The 21,027-nt window shown below is 40.8% G+C and overlaps 1 protein-coding gene across 5 annotated transcripts in view; it reads right to left on the minus strand.

Moving 5' to 3' along the window:
* LOC126925220 (uncharacterized) overlaps positions 1-21,027 on the minus strand; it is a 161,014-nt gene that overhangs the window by 82,524 nt on the left and 57,463 nt on the right. For all 5 annotated transcript variants that reach the window (XM_050740534.1, XM_050740533.1, XM_050740532.1 and 2 more), the window contains exons 3-8: positions 20,901-20,948; positions 3,216-3,580; positions 1,877-1,903; positions 1,410-1,581; positions 1,100-1,298; positions 1-196 (exon numbers count right to left, since the gene is read on the minus strand). In XM_050740534.1, coding sequence (XP_050596491.1) covers positions 1-196; positions 1,100-1,298; positions 1,410-1,581; positions 1,877-1,903; positions 3,216-3,580; positions 20,901-20,948 — 1,007 coding nt within the window. The remainder of the gene's footprint in view (positions 197-1,099; positions 1,299-1,409; positions 1,582-1,876; positions 1,904-3,215; positions 3,581-20,900; positions 20,949-21,027) is intronic.

Consider the following 21,027-nt stretch of genomic DNA (forward strand, 5'->3'; position numbering starts at 1 on the left):
CTTGCTTTTGTGAATATGCTGATGTTGATATTCGCTGTCGAATTCCGGCTCGCTGAAATAACTCTGGTCTTCCCAGTGAGGAGGTAGTCCTGTTCCTGTTCCCGGTATCCCCAACGGTCCTGGCATCCCTGTCACACCGTCAGTGCTCTCGAATAGTCGCAAGACGCTGCGGTCTCGGATGTCTCTCAGATGCGATCTGAAATCCAGACGAGAACCTTTCGATACGGCTATGGTATTCCAGTACGGAAATTCTCGATCGACGTGTAGAAAAGTGAACACTTCTGTTATAGTTCTCTGTTATGGTTACAACACTAGAGGGAGATCTGAACTTGGTCTGTGAAATCGTACGTAGAATGTATGCAATGAAAATTTCATGATAAATGTGAAAATTCATCAGCGATGCAAAGGTAACGCAAAAATAATCGTATTATATGTAATTGATAAGATTTTTATTACGTTTAATGTAGAATATATAGATTGTTTGTGTTTCCCAGATTAATGAAACAACAAAACATTGATGGGCTGTTATAGTTTCTTTGACACCATCGAAACCAATTTGGACATTGAATCTCGTTACAAATGCAGCTATATATCCCATTAGAAAAATTACCTTTGATCTTTTCTTTTCCAAATTCATTCGTCCTCGTGTGTCTACACCAGAGACATAAACGCGAAAATGAAAATCAAGAGATTTCAATGTTCTTGTTGAAATATCTTTGACAGTATCGAATAAGCGTAGCTACAGGCGGATCGACTAGGTTTAGGTCGTCGACTAGCGAGTAGATTTTGATAAATCGTTTTGTACAGATGGAAATTTAACGAACTAGCTTGTTGGTCGATTAAAAGCGATGTGAAACTGACAAGAAGCGTCAGACGGTTAAAGAATATAAAAAGTCGAATTCGGTGGTCGTCGACTGAACTAAGCTGCACGATCAAGCGTTTGTGTTCGTACGCGAGAATCTTAGACTCGTTGTTGGTCGACCATTCAGTCGATGAAATTTGGATTTACACGAAACGACCTGGTGAAATTTCTCGTCAGACGACCACCGTCTAGTCGATTCTTCTGTAGTCGCTCTGAGCGGTATGTACAGTCAAGTACCTGAGGTCTTCGAGTTCGTAGAACATGTCCTTGTTGCTATCGTGTATGTAAACCTTGACGTGAGGACTGTCTAGATATTCCATAGTGAGTTGTTTGGGAAAACTTCTGACGAAGAGAGCCTTAACGGTGTCTATGCTAGTGATTTCGTTGGGTAGGAGCGCCCGCTTCGTCTCGTTTCTATACTGCAGGAACACTAGACCTAAGGAATCGTCCACAGAAACGCATCGTTTCGTCAGGAATGTCCGACAAGGGCATCGAGCAGCGAGGCAGCAACAAGACGCTCCTAATTCTATCGCGGGTCGATCGTTACCTAGTGGTCGCTCCAGAGTTTTGCTGGGGGTCCGTACGACGGGGAGGCTGCTTCTTTGCTTACCACCCCGTCGAAATCCAGTGCTCGATGTCTCCACCTCGGACATGATGCCCGGGTCGTCATCGAATAACATCGTCGAAGAGGGAGGTGGGTACCCGCGCGGAAGAGGCGACTGAAACAACCAAACGAAATCTGTCAGATCACCAAAGCATTGTCCTTTCTCTGCTTTTGCCTGTGTTTCGTCCGCGTGTTCCTTTTTTTCTTTTTTCTTTTTTTATGAAACGATCGTTCGAATCCAACGCGCATCAATAGAAAAAAAAGCGAAAGAAAGAAAAAGTCGTGTGTGAACGACGATACGATAGTGAAAAAACGATGTAAAAACGGACGCATGCTATCGTGCGATTCGAAACGATACAAAGAGAAAAGGGAGAAACGTGTATGAAAAAGAGAGGCAAAAGAAGAATTACCTTTCTCTGGCGAGACTTGGTCCCCATCTGTTAGGCGGCGGCAGGTACACGGAAACACACACACACAAGTAAACCAGTTAGACGTATATATGCATGGAGCAGAAAAGGAGGTTGGCTGGAAATGTACTGTGAAAAGGTAAGAGTGAAACAATGCGATCGCGATCGCGATCGCGATCGATCGATCGTCTGTCGTTGGTCGTTGCTTGAGTTTCCAGGCTGCACGCAACTGGTCCTGTAAAAATCTCTCACGATCGCCAACATTTCCCATGCGCTCTTTTCGTCTTCGTTCGAAGACGTTTCACAAAGTTGCAGATCGTTTCACGTCGTTTTCAAAGACGAAGTGGACGACGCGGTTCGAGTGGACGGATAAAAGGGATCGAAGGTGAATAAAAATCGAAAATATCGAGGGAAAGATACGAGCAGGAAGACATGACGGTGCACGACAACGTGAAACGATTAGGTGCCACGTGTACGCCACCAAGATAGGTGGTGTGTAAACGATTAAGGATATAGACGACTCGTAGGGGCTGATGACTGCCGGCTGTTCTGTTTCCCCGAACTCGTTTTATTTTCTTCTTCTTTTTTTTTCCCTCTTTCTTTTCGTTTTCCCTTGCCCGACTCTGGCTCGAACCAGAACAAACAAAAGCGCGAAAAGGGCACGGTCGAAAATAAACGAAACTCGGCGTGTGTGTATATGTGCATGCTGTTTGAACACGATCGGGGCAACGCGAGACGAGAAACGAGGACGGCGTAGGTGGATACGGAGCTTAATTAACCTCTTCCCTTCGTTACGCTCGGCTCTTGACCTCGGAATATATCCGCTAAAGTTGTTGGCCAGATACTTTGCACAAGATCGTCGCTTACGTAATCGTAGCACGCGAACCGCTAATTCCTATCGAGCATCGAAAAGAAGCGTAAAGTGGAGATACACAAGCCCGTGTAATACCTTCGCTGCTAAAAAGTCTCTATTTTGTGTAAACAATTACTCCGACAAATAAAATGGCGTAGAAATAAAAAAAAAAAGGGTCGATGTAAGTAAACTTTCTTTGGCCAAATTCAAACTACTCCGTTGCATGAAAATTTCCAGGAACATCGGCAATTTTCGTAGCCCCTGCGCGTCGATCGAGTCGGAGAGATCAAAAATATCAGAGAAATATAGAAAAAAAATTGGAGAAGACTCTGGGTGGATCGTCAGCGATCCGAAAAGGAAAGCATCCACGGGAAGGTGGGTGTGTACGAGGGGAATGTAAAGGGGGAAAAAGACTCGAAAAAAGTGTAAACGAGAGCACAAACGATAAAAGTCAATATGTATTTACATGTTGCGGGAGCAAAGATTCACCTCGAGATCCATGGTGGTATGACGCGTCGGCGGCGTACCGTATTGGCCGTGTGGCGGCGGCAGATGATGGGGATGAAGGGGGTGTAGCTGCTGGGCCGCGTTGAACTGCTGATGATGTAGGGACGGTTGGTGATCGCCGCCGAGGGTGTGCCTCCTCGGCTCGTCCCTCGATCGGCCACCACCCCCTGAACCGCTTCTGCCCCCCGAACCTCCGCCGACGCTTCCGCCACCTCCAACCCCCAACACACTTCCACCTCCGCCCCCGCCCCCTCCGACTCCACTACCCACGCCGCCGCCACTGCCGCCTCGCCGACCAGTTGCAACCTCGTTCGAGCCCGCCTCACCCTCCCCCCTGCCGGACCCACCTGAAACACGATGCAAAATCACCCTTTAGTCGATGCTCACTTTTATACAATATGCATCCTCACTTTTATGCGATACAGTGAAAATGTTTATCCGTACGTTCTATAGAATTTACATATATATACAAAACTAAAGTAAAAATGTCGGTTGGCGGGTAGTTTGAATTCTATAAAATTTACATATATACATACACAAAACAAAAGTAAAAATGTCGGTTGGCGAGTAGTTTGAATTCTATAGAATTTACATATATATAATTTACTTTATATTTTATAATTTATAATTCAATTTATAATATATTTCTAATTACATATATATATAAAAATTCAAACTATCCGCCAACCGACATTTTTACTTTTGTGTTGTTTTACCGACAATCGTCATTTGCCGAATAGAAAGAACGGTAATTTAGGATCTACAAAATCGATTCTAGATTTTCCAGGTAAAATTTCTAGTAGATTTGTCATTAACCGTTTGTCGCAAGCAGCGCGATCGCGCTGTTTAGATTTTGTGTCGAAAAGTCGCAGTACATTTCAACGCTACGGAAGACTTTCGGTATTTTGTATTTCATTGTTATCTTCTCAATAATTTTTATTGAACGAAACTTGAAATATTTAGAAATATAAATAGAAATAGAAATATAATAGCACGCATATATAAAAGTATAGACATATTTCATAAAAATAAGAAACATGACAAGCGCTATTGCGCCGCTTGTTCCTCTTCGCAATCGATTAAGACCCCTGTTTTTTCAAGGACCCCTAACACTCAAACGCTTAACTGTTATTGTATTTAATTTAATTATTCCCAAAATAAACTCGATTTTCCAGGATCGATCGTCTGATTTACCCTAAAGATTTACGTTATTACACACACGTACACACACACGCGCGCGACACAGAAAGGGCAGATGTTGTATTGAGATATGTGTAATTTTGTGTGCTACACTGCATTAGCCGCGAAGTAGTGATACACATATATGAGTATGAGTATGTGTAGAAGTAAGTGCGTGCGCAGCGTCTCGTAAAACAGAAGAATGCAACTGTTCCCTACGTATGGTGGTAAAGAAGATAGTGAGACAAAAAAAGTGCGAATATCTACGAATATCTTGTAAATCACATATTGGATAAATCTGAAACTATTTTAATATCATTTCTACGTGTAATGTGAGTGTTGCTATACGTTTATTTCGGCGATTCCACAATTCTCAACATGTTGCTTGCGATCTGTCGAATTTGTTTCTTTTTTTGTTACGAGATTCAAGTTTGAACGATGACCATTAATTTAATATCAATTTAGTCGATTTGATCCGATATCGTCGATGTAGGGTATGAAACGATCATTTTTGGAATTAGCTAGTCGTTTTTTCCCCGGTCTGGCACAGACTATCGCTTAGTGCGCTCGTCACAAAACTACGTTAACGATAAAACAGATTGTCTTGTTCTTCGGAAGATCGGAAAAACGAATTGGAAACGTTTGTTTCTCTCGGAAGACCGAGTAGTTCTGTGCCGATGGAATAACAAAGTTGGCAGAAAGGTGGTGAAAACGCATAAAGGAAAACGAACGCATCCTTCGGTTTGGCTGTAAAAATGGAACGAGATTTCCGTGCAACGTTCCCCGTGTGTACATTCTACTGGCAGAGTGCTACAGGCCAACTTGAACGATTCACCACGCGAGGGCAGCTGTGTCGCTATCGCAAACTCGTAACCGTTAAAATCGCGATTTTTTGCGTCATTGTTGCGTCATTGAGCGATACACTTTTCAAATATATGTACACGGCAACGCTATGCGAGAGAGCCCCTATAACGCTCGAAATAGACACGTTGTCTATTTCCCATTTTTCTTCTAAATTCATAGCAAAGTTTCTAAGCTATTCGACTGGATCTTTCTCTTGTTTGTATCCGTAGAACATCCTAACAAAGTTTAACCGGAAGAACATGGAGAACGCCTTGTATATTTTGCTCGGTCTCACGCATGAATGCACTGCCGAGGGAGCGACAAACGAGCGAATAAAGTGGCGCGTGTCTTGTGGCGCCTGCTGCTCGCACGTGTCTCCCGTAACTATTTCCGGCCACTTCCGCGAACGCGTTATTCTCGGCCGAGTTTACCTACGATTTTCTGCCAAATAGGTCGGCTCCACGTTACACAGAAAACGACAAATTTTCTGCTTAATCCGCTTAAGGTATTTGTAGCGTGAACGATATCCCTCAACGGTAAAACGCGCCCAGACTCGAAAGCGATATTCTTCGCACAAACAAAATTTCTTGCCTGTGTGTACTCTTCATGCGCGCACGCTAACAAACAATTCAGATATAAAGAGAACGCTGTAACTTTGCCTTATAATATATGGGATTTTAAATATATATATATCATATATTTCACGATACTTTTATTCGAAAACTGTGAGATTAGAGGGAAAATTTTTCTTTAAAAAACCACTCTTCTATCCATTTTACGCAACGTATTAGTTTTTCAACAAGCTAGTAGAAACTGTTTCTCCGTAATTAATCGAAAAGACACTTATATCTCCATTTTAGTAAATCGCATATAAATATAGAAAATTTCGATGAAATTGTACGAAAATCCATCTACGCTACGAATGCCTTCTAACTTCTACTTTCGTATCGGAGATGCCTGTTTCGTGTTTACGGTTTTGTCCATTAGTCGATCGTACACTTGGCCGCTCTCGACCAAATGATCGTCAGAATGCAATTGCAGAAAATGCAGTTCGATCAACGGCTATCGCTCGTGGCGCGATCCACATCGATCGCCAGATTTCCAACATATTCCAGCGGAATAGCCTGCTAAATGGAAACTATTCGCCAAGTAGCGATTAACGCGTAATCTATGCGATCGCAATCCGAATGGCACGCGAGTCTGTTGAGGAAGCTGAACGACGAAACGTCTGTGAGTTTAATCGGGCCAGCGCGTTGGAAGCTCGCGAAGCAAATGTAGGTCGCAAACGGTTGTTCATCCGTTGCTCGCTCGTCGGTCCGCCTGTTCGACGTCGACGTCCAATTAACGGCGAGCTTCGCGAATTCTGGCACACCGGGGCAAACGTGTTTGCCTCTATCTTCGCCATCATATTTGGACGAATGGACACGCGCTATCGACACGAAGAACCTGCGGCGTTTATCGATGAAATAAAAAATAAACGGCAATCTTTGAAGCTGATTGACAGTGATTAACCTTATTAAAAAAAGTTTGACTCTTCTCTTTGCTGCTAATTGATCGGGGAAATTGTTTTAACGCGAGAAAAGTAAAAATGCGAGGTACAGTGGATACGTTGGTGATGTTGTAAAATGTGAAAAATATTTTGGATATTTTCGGTGAATTATTACCGAGCAACGAAAGATATTTATAGATTCAGTTGCGTGTATTTTCTCCATACTCCAACTTTCACAGCTTTAAAAAATGATTTATAGGAAATCTATCTAGCTATTGATTAAATTAAGCTGTACTCGCTTTTACGATACCACAAAACAAATATGACAAGAACTGGGCAAACATTACGAATATACGCTATCGAGATACATGAGCCAGTGACGGTATCGGGGCTCCACGACACTGTGAAAGGGTTAAAACGATCGATAATACGAACCCAAGAGTTTCTTCTCTGTCGTCGGATGCCTATCGATCGTCTTCTACCGACGAGCAGGACCGCCTCGCGCAATTAAAACGTCATTCGTCGTGGACTTATCTTCGGAGAAAGATGTGCTCGATGAAATCCATTAGCGGCAACACGAGAATTTTCTAACCGTATTGAAATCGGTTAAAAGCATCGGCACGCGTGATTATCGGTGACAAGTACGCGCAAGCGAACGCTACGAGCGAAATTAAGCTCGCGCGAACGATCGATCCGGCTGTCACCTTCAGCTTGCTGCAATTGATTTTTCTAACTAAACCTTCTGCGCCCTCGAAATCACAGAAGTGCTTGCTACATAAGAAAAAAAAAAAAAGAAAAAGAAAAAAGAGAAACTTGATAACGAGCTAGAACACGGAGACACGCGAAGCTTCGACCAAAGCAAACTTCAACTTCCTCGCTTTACAACGACGCTATATCGTTTCCACCTACACCTACAGTACGCGATACATATTCCCCTGCACTGACCGGTTCGATAAAACTCGAAGCGCCGCGGCCGACGATACGACCAGCACTGGTAACCACCACGACACCGCGAGATTCTCGAACGCGTTTATTTTCAGAATAGCCGGCGAGCATGCACGCGAGCGAGGAAACGAAACCGACGAATCAACGAAAGCCTGCTGTCCGCCGGCTGTCCGTCGAGAAATCTAATCTCAACGTTCGGATATATGTGTGTATTCGATAATTCGTCACCGTAGATAAGATTCCGTACGGTCGGCTGCGAATACCTGTAACCCGATACGAGCAACATCGACTCGTTCTCCACATCAAACACGATGTATTTCTCGTGTAAAGCCGAATTTAGACTGTTTCGGTGTGCAGCAACACGGCGGCTGAAACGAAGGTTGAAATTGACCTTCATCGACCGTGTTTCTGCGAAGTGCAAAACAGCGCAAATTCGTCTTAATATGTCGTTTCCCTTCTCGTATAGAAGACCCATTTTATTCATTAGAAATACGACGTTACGATAGCTCGAGTATCGCAATTTTTCAAATATTTGTTCAATTAGCATCGACTCGCTGTGAAATGTTTAATTCAATCGTTGTCCAAGTCTGACTCAGAGCTACGTGGACTATCGATAGGAGTTTTAAATAATACTTGTACGAGTTTTCTGGTGTACTATTCTCAATTCGTATCAAAAGATCTGTCCGTCGTGAATGGAATTACTGTTGCTCGTGAAATATCGTTAATCTGGGATTAGAGATAACGCGGACACTCGGTCTATGCAAGCGAGAACATTTCACGCCGATACGTCTGTTTCTTATACAACGGGAAGAACAATTATTCATTATCCCTTATCTTCTATTATTATTCCGAGTAATTATCTATTTGGTTATGATTTAAAGTAATTTTCTTTTTCTCTGAACGTATCGAAGGTAGGAAATTGGAGCGCGTTCCGTTTTCAGCGCCACGTAACGAGGACGGTGGATAAATTCGTTCCGATAAGCGCAACGAAAATAACCGACACCCTCGTGCAATCACAAGTTCAACGTTCCCTTTCGACTAGACAGACTACACCCACGCGAAAATAGTGTGACTGTAGTAATTATAGCGAACGTAGAATGGTAGGAGGGAAGGCCGACGGTGAGAATGTTTGCGTGAAAAACAACCCTTGCCAACTTCTCTTCTTTCTTTTTTCTTCCCACAAATGTAAATGGTACTATATGTCGTCTTGAATATTTGTCCCATAGGTTTTCATCTTTTTTTTTCTTTTTTTTTTTTTTAAGGAAAATATTCATCGTGTTATATAAATACTGAGAGCGTAAATTGAATCTAAATTTCAAATTAAATCAATTAAATCTATTCGCACGAAATTAATTCAGACTGTAAATGTATATAATATGTACACACGATATCTTTCCAAATGCGACGAAGAACGCGGAACAACGATGCTTCGAAGAAATCGAAAGGTGCAATAATGTACAGAACGCATAATTATAGAAATGCGGAAATATAGAAAATATCCGAGCTATGGTACTCTCTGTAATATTTAGGAAAATAAAGAAGTTAGTATCTGATGTCTAATTTGTACGTGAAGAATCGCATCATCTAACAACTTGGCCAGATACTACAGAGAAATTGAAACTTAATGCTCCATCGAAAAGCTTACGTCATCCTGAAATATCACGACCCGAACATCATCGTACATTTTATAATTATCTTTTTTAACTGCTTCAATCGTATGATATTACGTGTTAATAGCACATATATATTCACTGATCTTTTCTTCGTTTATTTAAACACATGGACGAGCTCTTACTTCACTTTAGATCTTGTTTGTGTCATTGTCTTTGTTTTTAATTCTTGGTAATTAAGTTCTATTTAAGTACTTGGTTATTATGCAGTAATTACGTATTAGCTATAATCGGTTTTAATTATTAAACTCTTGATAATCGCAATTTATTAATCTATAATTAGATCATTCACTTACTTTTGTAGCATTTCTCTTCTTGTACTATTAATGGGATTTAAATGAAATAAAATAGTTTCCTATGCAAGTTTCACCTTTTTATAATTCTAAATTATAATTCTATAAATAAAATATAATCTTTAATTATATTTCTGGAAGTATGAATTTACGGAAAAATCTGCCGTCTGCTTAGTTATTCGACTTTTGAATAAAATAGTTTCCTATGCAAGTTTCACCTTTTTATAATTCTAAATTATAATTCTATAAATAAAATATAATCTTTAATTATATTTCCGGAAGTATGAATTTACGGAAAAATCTGCCGTCTGCTTAGTTATTCGACTTTTGATTCCTCAAAATACCCCACGAAAAGGCAATCGATCACACGTTCGAGAAATTCATCGACTTTAATCCATAGCACGCGATCGCATGCACCGCGCGTATCTCGCGATCCTGCGCGATTAGAATTACATTACGCGTATGCTCGTGGCCCGATCGAACTTGATTACCGACACGGACACGGTTCCCGAACTAATGCGAGCCATTTTAGTTTCTTGACCTCGTCCGATACAACTGTTGCGCGTTTCCGCTGTGGTCACCACGAACAGATCACAAAACCTATACTACCGCTTAATTCTTATATTCATATATTATTAGTAGTAATCAGCCATTGTTAATAAAACTCGAGCAAGATGTGCACGTGTTTCTGGCAAGACTGCGTAGACGAAATCGAAATTTGGAAGAAATTTATGATCGTCGGAGTCGAAGTTGGAAGAACATTTTACAAAATTTTAATCGCAATTAAAATTTTTTGTGAGTTTCTAACTTTTTCCAATATTTTTGTAAATTTTACAAAAATCAAAAATATGCAGAAAATGATTGCAAATTGTGTCGAAACCCTGACACCAGTCAGTCTACAAAGATTATCTTCGACACTGGGGATAATTAAAATGAATTTACGAGGATCTGTGAAAGAGGATTTGACTGAAGCTATATATTTTCTTATTTTTATAAAAACCCTAGTTTCGAATCTTACTTTGTCTTTATTCAAATGGAAGGAATTTTACTTGATACTCATTTCGTACTACTTTCTTTTGTTCTTCTATTTTAGACAAACTGCATTGTATCATTACATTATCATCATATCACATTATATTGTTACAGTATTTATTCGAAAAACTGTAATTTAATTTATCAACTGAATTTAAAATCTTTTTCTTCACTAGCAATAGAAACTTTATTCTTATGGTTCCTTTGCTTTATTTGCTTTTACTACGAGCATAATATTTTTAGCTTTTTACAACACTGTATATAGTATATATAAGCATACTGTCTACAAAACATTAATAATCTAATTATATACGTACATACATACATACAATTAATATGTTAACAGCAAAAAAGAAAAAAGAAAAATAAAAGGAGTGACGAATTTTCATTGCTGACTCTGCAGTCCTGGTTTGTGGACGCCAGCGTAACGACAGTAAGAGAAAGAGGCGAACTCGCGACCACGAAACACGATCATACGGGAACAAACGTCACGTATGAATCTGATTGATGAGAATGACCGTTGATTAGGCGCGAAAAAGTTTTGACTGGCTTTTATATCCCACAACCGCTCCGACATAGTATGTTTTATAACCGATGACTATAAGGGGAAAAGGTAATTTTTATGACGAGGGTCAGAGGAAAAAGAGATGTTGAGAGAGGCGCTGAGTCTACAGCCGGTATAGTATACGCCTAGTATACGCCTATAGTCAACGCCTTCACTGCCACGGTGGTTATCGGTGACCCACGTTGCTAAATTTTTTAAAGCGATAAAAATTCCATGGAGTGAAAAATTTCCAATAATGTGAACGACTTAAACAACGTCGTCCGGAAATATCGCGCAAATACGATATAATATTTTTCAAAAATGAAATATGCCGTAGTACAGCGATTCTTAAGCAACTTCTTTCGTTTACCACGGGCCTCCTCTAAATAATTTCTTGTTGTCGCGAATTCCCCTCGATAGAAGAAGGCTTAACTCAAGATCTAAACGCGTAACGAGCCAAATATATTAAATGTGTGTTCAAGATATATTGAAATATAATATATTTTATAATATAAAATATCCAATATAATATATTTCATAATATAAAATATCTAATATAATATATTTTATATTAAATATATTTTATATTTTAGTATAATAGTATAGTATATAATAGTATTTTATATTTTAGTATTTTTAAGTATAAAATATATTTAAATGTATATTTAAAATACTAGTTAGCTGTTCATCGACAACTTTCAAATTTGGAGAGAAGAGATTCGTTACAAATAAAAAAACACAAGTAGCAAATATTTTTTATTCGAATAACGCGATAATAACTTAAAAACGCGAGGATTTCTGGGTTTTCCGGGAACTACCGCGTTAAGAATCGTTGCTGTAGTACATTGCAATCTACTGCGGCTGGCAGAGCAAAATATATATTTATATAAAATTCGCGTGGCACTGCCTACGGTAATTAATCGCTTTAACTATATCCAGGATGCTCTAATACGGGAATATGGGATAAGACGAGATTAATGTTTATTTTGCATTGCTATGCTTCCGAGTTACTGAAAATAAACAGCTAAATTTTGTTCAAGACCGGTAGTTAAAGCCAGCTTATACCGTCTTTATGAATTTAGCGAGAATTTTTCTGATCCTAACGATTATAATCTTGTTTTCTACCTTCTTTTCAATATCACAAGATAATAAGTAACTGCATATTCTCAATGTTATGTCTCATAATTATTATATTATATTTCTCAATATTATGTCTTGCATATTATCATATTGTTTAGTGATATGTGTTTAGTGTTCACGAACGTTATTCATAAGGAAATAAAAACATTATCGTTTGATTAATTTCCATGCAACAGAATGGGGATATTTGTACAAACGGAACTTTACATGCAACGAGCATATAGAAGAAAAAGCGACGGAATTGGACCGAAGAGTCAACGCGGAAGGAAGCTACAGATTTTAAGATTCCCGCAACTGTACTATGGAGAGCAAGCTGGCTTTCTATCGAAGACTAGTTTAGGACCTTGCCAAACTATGTTTTCGCTGCAACAGGAGGCAGAATTCATATTTTATTTAAAAGAAACGGAGGGTCTATTATTTGGTCTATCAGCAACGGACACGTGCAGACAGATGCCCCGAGGCAAGAACATTGTTACCGTCTTTAAACTTGTTTCTTTTGTATTAAGTTTTGCAAGTCTGCTTTAACGTATTTCAAACACAGCAGATATCCATACTATACGTAATATTTTCTGTAGAGATAACATCGATAAACACGATATTCTAGAACAGATTTTTTCTTCGTGTTCCAATCTTGTCGCAACTTGCCTTACTTATACGTATACGTGCTGTATACGTATTCCGGGAATTAACTGTCAAATTTAAACAGACAATAATTTCTCGGCGAACTCTACAGGCCGTTTATCGATTATTTTCGGTGAGAAATACGCGCTCGAAAGTGCGCTGCTCCTATGCCATTTCTTTTTTTTCTTGTTTACACGCAAAAAATTTCACGGACCGAGCGAACCACAAGCAAAAAATCTTCCAAACAGAAAACCACCACAAAGTATTTGCCTGTGCGCGAAGTACATAAATAAGATTCACGAGAATCGCAACATCAACTCTGAATCTTGAGATTCTTGAAATTTTCGTTTCAATCGTGTTTCCGCTTCGATCGATAAAAGAATACGAGTGGAGAACGACTCGAAGTACGTAGGAAGTACGTTAAGATTCGTTCGGACGAAAGTTCAGCGAACTGACTGGTTGGCCACGACGCGCGTTAATTAACCGTAATTGTTCGAGGTTGTTACAGAACGGGACCGTTGGAAAGGCTTTCGAACGAAACCGCGTGCTTCGCCAACGTTTCAAAAGCCATTTGATCAAACACCATCGAATAATTCATTGTCTTAATCACAATCGACGATTAAAGCTTAACGATACGACGCTTAACGAGAAGCAACGAGCCCATCGAGAAGCACTCAATTTTCGTTGTTAATAATTGCCATAATTTTTTAACGCAAATGGAAAAAATACATATATATACATATAGAAAGGTGAAAAAATATTTAGGAAAATGTTATTAACAATTGGTCTGAAAACCAGCTGTTATATTTTCTCACTGTATATTCGTTTTGCACCAAATCGGAGAAAAGGACGAAAGCTTTTCGTGTACGATGACTGTACGTCGACAGATCGGGTAATGAAAAATCATCGATAATTAAACGGTGTTTTTTCAAAGAGAAAAGAAAGTTATTGAAGTTGGGGACAGATGGACAGCGAGGGCCAAAGTGTAGAGGTTAAGAGGGACGAAAAGGGGTCTGGGTTATAGGGCGGTACATTCAACGTTCTCTTAATTTCACCCTGTTTCGTAGGGAACGCGAGTAGAAAAGCAGCGTGCTGCTTGTACGCCTGCGTGTCTCGCGCAGCCATGTGTATGTGTGTGTGCGCGCGTGTGTGGATGGCTGTGAATCGAGCGCGTGCCGCGAGAAAAAAAAATCTATATCGCCTTTCAACGCCGAAGAATGTATTTCGGGGAGAGGAAACATTCGCGGCACGTGCACGTGCGTGCGCGATTACGTGCGTGAGTACGTGCGTTATTTAGCGGCGAGTCTGCAGCGTCGCTGTCGTGTCCACGTGTCTTCGATTCTTTGTACGCGAAATCGACGGCTTTTCACGAAACGGAATCTCGTCTAACCCAGCATATTCGAGATCATCGATCTGGTTGAAGCGAGAATTCCAAACGCGCGTGATGGAAAAGAACGTCGAGACGGCTGCCTTATTTATCAGGATTTATCGCCATTTATCACAGTACAGGTTACTTACCACTATCTTTCCCTCTGTTTTTCTCACTAAACGTGTATAAATCAAATGGATTAATTACAAGCTTAATAACGAGCTTAAGCACGTCCAGAAGCGAGAGCAGCGTAGTCCACTGAAATTCCCGCTTACTTACATTTCGACGTTGATCAGAGACACACGCGAGAGACGATAACGGTTCGATGAACTAGAGAGATCGAAAATGGAAACAAAACTCGCGAAACACTTTACTAGATATCGTAACCGAGGTGCATGCACTAACTCTGGCTAGCGCCGGCAGCCGGCTGCCAGAATGCCAGAAGGAAAACCGAGTCGAAAGGAAGCATCGCTAGAATCCTCGTTGCTGCCGCCACCTTCGCCGTTGCTGCCAGTGCCGCCGCCGCTTTTATAATCAATATTAGTTGACGGAGGATCCGCTGAGCGTCGCCGTTCGACGCTGAGAGAGACGGAAAACCGGCGATTTCTCGCATGCACACGTTGCCTCGCAATTAAAGCTCGCAAGATGCGCCAGATAAGCGACAAAGCAGCTTTCGTTGAGAGATCGTTTTCATTTCCGCGTCACTTACTTCTTTTATCAGGAGTTTTCGCTAGGGGGATCAGACGCACCTCCAGAATTCGAGTCTCCTTCGATCTGCATCCCAACCTTGTCCTTGTCTCGTACTCACGACACCGTCAACTATCCGCCGAAATCGCGTGGTCGTTTCGAACGAGGATACTCGACGTCCAAGTGCATGGTCGCGCGAAAAGACGAATCGAAAGCGGAAGAGTGGCGTCCTCGGTCGAACGAAACGCTATTGGTTGCACGAGACACGCGATTTAGGGGATGTCGAGGTCGTTTGACTGGATTCGAAGAGAGGAGAGCAAGCGGGAAGATGGTGTCGCGTGTTTTTCGTGGAGAAACTGGCGGCAGGGTGTGGCGAGAGAACGTTTTAAAAGATTGGCACGCGATTCGCTTCGACCGGCGTCCACCGGCGGCGAGGGCGCACGAGACGACGCGACCGTCGCGACGCCGTCGACGCTCGCCTCGCGGCGCGACGCATCGCGCCATCTCGTCGCTGGCGATCGCCGCGCCAAGCTGCCATGGTATCGTTGAGAACTGTTCGCTGCTTTGCCCTTATCACCGACCGGACGAGGGATATGCGGTTTTATCAGCGGAGATTGTGCGAATCCACGGCGGCTCACGAACCACCGCTTTCAGATGTTTCTGAAATTTACAGCTGCAGGTGCAAATGTTTACAAAACTACAAACGATATTCGTTTGTCCACATTTGTCTACCCATCATTTCTTTGGTCGCAACATTTTTTTTACAGCAAACAAACGGATACGGTTTATTTTTTATAGAAACTTGCACTTGTAGTTGTCGACCTTTATATAATAAAAAATTAAGAAACGCGAGTCAATTTAGGTTAGGTTGATCTTTTTCAGTCGTTGTAAATGCACAGAGACGATTGGAGATTCGCGAACAAAGAAATCATTATTTCCGACGGATGGGAAATCCGAATGGCGCGTTGACTCGCTTTTTCCGATTAACAGCAAGTTGAAAGTGTCTCTTTTATATGGAAGAATGGATGGAAGCAGATTATTTGACTATAATAGAAAGAGATTAGGATTTAGAAAACGTTAGAAAATAGCGAAAACTGAAATGGGTAAGCGATTTTGTGCGATTTTGTGTGAATGTAAGAACGAATGAAAAGGCAGGAATCGGGAAAACATTGGATACGTCGTATAAATAGTTGCCGTACCGAGGCAGTTGCTAAAGCGATCGAACAAACGTATCGGTCGGCCAGGGCAATGCCGTGTCATGCTTTTATTAGACGCGAGAAGCGCGTAAATTTTTATTTCATCGGAAAAGTAAGCAAATATTAATCAAGCTTTATAAATGGGAAATATATCTTGAAGCATATGGAAATTTTCATTTTGTTCGAGAATATAATAACTGTAATATGCAAATTAATCGATACACCAATTAAGAAATAAATCACCACCTCTTGGAGAATCGGGGAATTAACTGTACTGTAAAATTGGTTTTTTCCACCCATCCTCGGCTCTCATTTTCTCGCCATCTATAGAAACACGTTTGATTAAATTTTTTCCGATCAAACCTAAGAATCGTGTCATTGGTTTTTTCTAAAAGTCCATTTTTATAAAAAGGTTCGTGCACTCAATTTATTTATCCGCCATTGGCAGAGTACTCGATCAAAGTTTCGTTGAATTTGCTGGAGTGGTTTGAGAGAAAATGGGTCACGAAGTTGGCCAATGTTAGACGTGGATAGAATTCCGTTGTGAATGCCCTTAACGTTATACCGTTATGAATTATGAGTAATTATAACCATCTTTACGTAGAGAACAGAAGAATCGTTCGTCCAATTTGAAAGCAACGAAATTCGAATTCAGCACTTGAATATCGTACTTAGTTAGGTAAAATCGTTAAAACCTTCGTAACGTGCAACGAACTTTCGTAAAAGTTGTTGGAACTTGGAACGAAGACGTGGAAAGATAAGCGTCAACGGAAATACCCGTTTTAATTCGTTTACCCGGTTGAAGCGACATCTCTGCGTAGCTAGTTATACCCGCTGCTGGTCGCTTTGCCGTGTTACTTCCGGTTGCACGCTCAAAGCTGGATGGTACAAAAGAAACAAAGTGAGAGGAACGGGGCTAAATTCGATCACATCGAGTCTCGTTCTCATTGAAATCCGCTTTTCGGTGTTAAGGACGTTCGATTCGATTGCTAGTCGTGTTCCTCGAATTAAACACGCATCTGATATATCGAGATGTCAATTTAAAACTCCTGTTATCGCAGATAAGTATATGGACATTTTGATCGATGTTTATTACCAAACCGTTATTTTAAGCATTTTTTTTTTTTTTTTTTTTTTTTTTTTTGACAAAGAATCCTTCAGTAAGAAATTTCTCAAAGTACAAAACGATTAAACGATTATATGACTTTCAACTCTCCTAATTACGAATAACCATCATGAACGATTAACATCTTTTTTCGCCAACAATAAAATTCGGCTCGTCGGTAATGGTTACCGGTAACGGAACAAAATTCCGATCATTTTACCGGCAACGAAAATTCAGTTTCCGTCGTCGATAATGGTTATTCGTAAGCAAAACAAAATTCCGCCATCGATAATGATTACCAGTAATCAAAAAAGTTTGGATCATTTGCAATGGGTATTCGTAATGAAAGTTTTTTAATCAGAACAGTCAACTTCTTGTACGATGACTTTTTAAGTGACCATTATAACTGTTAACGAATGAACAAACAGTTGATGTCTACTAAGAACATAGAATTAACGACAGGCTAATGATTAAAAACGATGCTTCGTATCATAGTTAATTAAATTACAAGTATGACGTATTAACACGTTCACGTCGGCGTGCATCACCGGTGGCTCATGCTCGAGATTCCCATCAGACAGCGTGCACCACCAGTGGCTCACGCTCGAGTCTGCCATGAGGCGGCGTGCACCACCGGCGGCTCACGCTCGAGTTTCTCATCAAACGGCGTGCACCACCGGTGACTCACACTTGAATCTTCCGTCAGACGGTGCGTACCACCAAAAATGTAGTTTAGCAACTAGAGAAAATTGCCATATAGTTGAAAATTTAAATAATAGCGAATAGAAAATTTTAAAAATAGAGAAACACAAATAGCAGCGCTGGTGTGAACGTGTCAAATAGTGAACAAGGTGATGGTTACTTGTACACAGGAAAATACTCAAAATGTTCGAAGCGGTAATTAAAATTAAGATTTCGTTCTACGAAACTCTGAAACAGTCAATCCTAATTCTTAAGGCTTTGGTTCACGGATTCGCTATATTTTGGCTCAGATTACGTCTAATTCCAAATTCCGAGAAACTCGTCGAAACTCGGAGGCGCGCTTTGTACTAAATACACTGCCACTAAATACGTCGAAAATCCGTTTAAAATCGCGTTTACGTTAACGCGGTGTTTGAGTGGCGCGAATTACGAGCACGTTTCGACGTCGAGACGTCGGGTTGCAGCCTGAAAAAACGGTTGGAAAAGAGGCGGCGACGTTGCGCAGACAGAGCGGCAAAAGAAAGAAAAAGAGGAAAAAGGCAAAACGTGGCCCGGGGTGAAGTTAACGAGAAGGAAGGAAGGGCGGTCGACGTATCCCTTTCGCGCGCCGAAGAGCAGCCGGAAGGGAGAAGAGGCCGATGCCGTGGCCGGGGCTGAAATTCGAACCTGAGGAAACCCGACAGACGCCACGTCGATTCCAGGGGTTAAGTTAAGCTCCTAACGCCTACTTAGCCAGTTAACTGCGTTTGACGAGTATACACGTCAAACAAAAACTATTTCGCTACGTTTGACGTATATACTCATCGTCGCTTCTATTTATTTACGCACTCCATGACTTAACTCCATGAGAAATTTCTAAAAGTAAATTCCGCAGTTAATTGGTTAAACACCGGCCGGTAAAACTTGAGCGACAGATCTCAGTTTGCATAGGACAAAATCACCGCTAATTTATCAAGAAAACGGAACGATCTAGCCGATAAATAGGACCGCAAAAGTATTCGAACAGACTTTGCGCACTGGAAAATTGAGAATTTCCATACGTCCAATCAGTGACAGAGAATCAAATCACCGACGATAGGTCCAATATCCATACGATCGCCGATGTTCAAACGGACACGAGGCGAAAAACAATTATTTAGAAATTTCCTTCGATGCTTTCAAATCGATCGGTATAAAAAAATTTACGCGACGAAATTTTCTTCCAGAAAGGATAAAAGTAAAGTACATATATCGCTGTGTGTACGGTGGTACGTAAAAATGACACTGCCGCTTTTATCATTTTGCCCGGGAAAATTAAAAAGAAATAAAAGGAAATTAAATCAAGGGGAAATTATTGACCGCTTCGACGCACGGGTGGAAGTTCTAAAAATGCACAAGAGTGTTATGTGTATCATCTTCTATGAAGGTATGCTCGTAGCTACCACTGTACAAAAGATTTTATCTCACCAAGTATACAGTGTACAGTGTATATCAGTCGGTATTATGTAATGGTAAATAGAGTCGGTCATAAAATTGATGATTTTTAGGAAATCGTGTGGGAAATTTGCGTAAGTTTTTTCTACTATATAGTTGCATGCGTCGTTTAAAGAACACAGCGATTCCATCGGTCGACCTACCAGGTTCTTCGATTAAAATACAGAGCGTAGTACCATCGAGAGTCGTTGAAGCCTCTTAACGAGAGAAAAGACCACTCGTGGATAGGGTGGCTCTCGAAGAACATTTTTTCAATTACAAAAATTTTAACGCTTTTAAAAGCCATCGAATATTTAGGACGTAAATAAATTAGTTGATTTAAACAAACGAAGAGAAAATACAACAGAGATATAAAGACAGAGCACGCGAGCGCGAGCTGAACAAGCGATAAGAATAAAAAGGAATAAAAAGAAAATGCTGCATAGAGATCTTTAACAATGCATGCACATTCGCACAGCAAATACGCGAGTGTAAGATCGATCAACGAGCAACGTCGGTGCGTATTCTTGATTAGACAAGAATAAAAGACGCCTCTGTGCAGCGTTCTCTTTCTGCTGCATCGCATCCACTTGTACGGTAACATATGGCTCGTATTCTCTATCTTTATATCTCTGTGAAAAAGAACGAAGGATCTGCTTTTAGTAGCGCGCCGTCTTATCATCGGAGGATTGAAATTTAAGCTACACGTTCACCACTCGTAAGTCTGCCATCTATCCATCGATATATCTATATGCGATATATCTATATCTGTATGCGAAAAGACTAAGCAAAATCTACAACGTTTTCACGCAACGTTTTTTTGTAACGCATGCAGCTGGGTTCTAAATGGTCACGGAATCGTCGTGTTTCTTAATTTCATTTCGTTTAGCCCTTCTCAAGTTTCGACAGCCTGCAGCTCGCTTAAAGTTGGCCGTATAAAAAATCTGTCCAACACACGCAAATTGTTTCCAGCAGATCTCTAGCCTGCTCGGCTATCGTATAATTTCGAAGTTCCATTCGAACCTGGTAATTACACAGGTCAAATTTCAAACAAATCTGCGTGTGTATAGTGACAGTGAAAAGCGAGTATCTTACACGTGTGTTGCACAAGTTGAAAGTTGTTTGAAAAGGTATGAAATACGTGGGAATATAAATCAATGAAAAACGTAATTAAATATATATACGAACCTCGTTCTTTACTCTTACTGTAGAAGCTATAAGGACGTTTAGCGCAACTGCGGGTATATTTCGCAGAGATAACAAAGGTAATTATGCGATCAGTTAATGACCCTACTTGACATGCTTTTTTCCACGACTTCGCTATACCATCGCTTCCTATACAAAAGAACGAGACGAGTGCTCGACCGAATTCTCGAAGACGAGGGAAAAGACTGACTCACCGATGTCGTTGGACTGTCGACCCTTGCCATCCGAATTCCACTCTTCCTCTGCAACAATAAAAGGAGATACGAGTCTATTAGCGTGGAAGCTACGAAACGAGAAGATCGTCGACGAACGCGCTAAAAA

This window comes from Bombus affinis, chromosome 16 (assembly GCF_024516045.1).
Source record: "Bombus affinis isolate iyBomAffi1 chromosome 16, iyBomAffi1.2, whole genome shotgun sequence".
NCBI classification, from domain to species: domain Eukaryota; kingdom Metazoa; phylum Arthropoda; class Insecta; order Hymenoptera; family Apidae; genus Bombus; species Bombus affinis.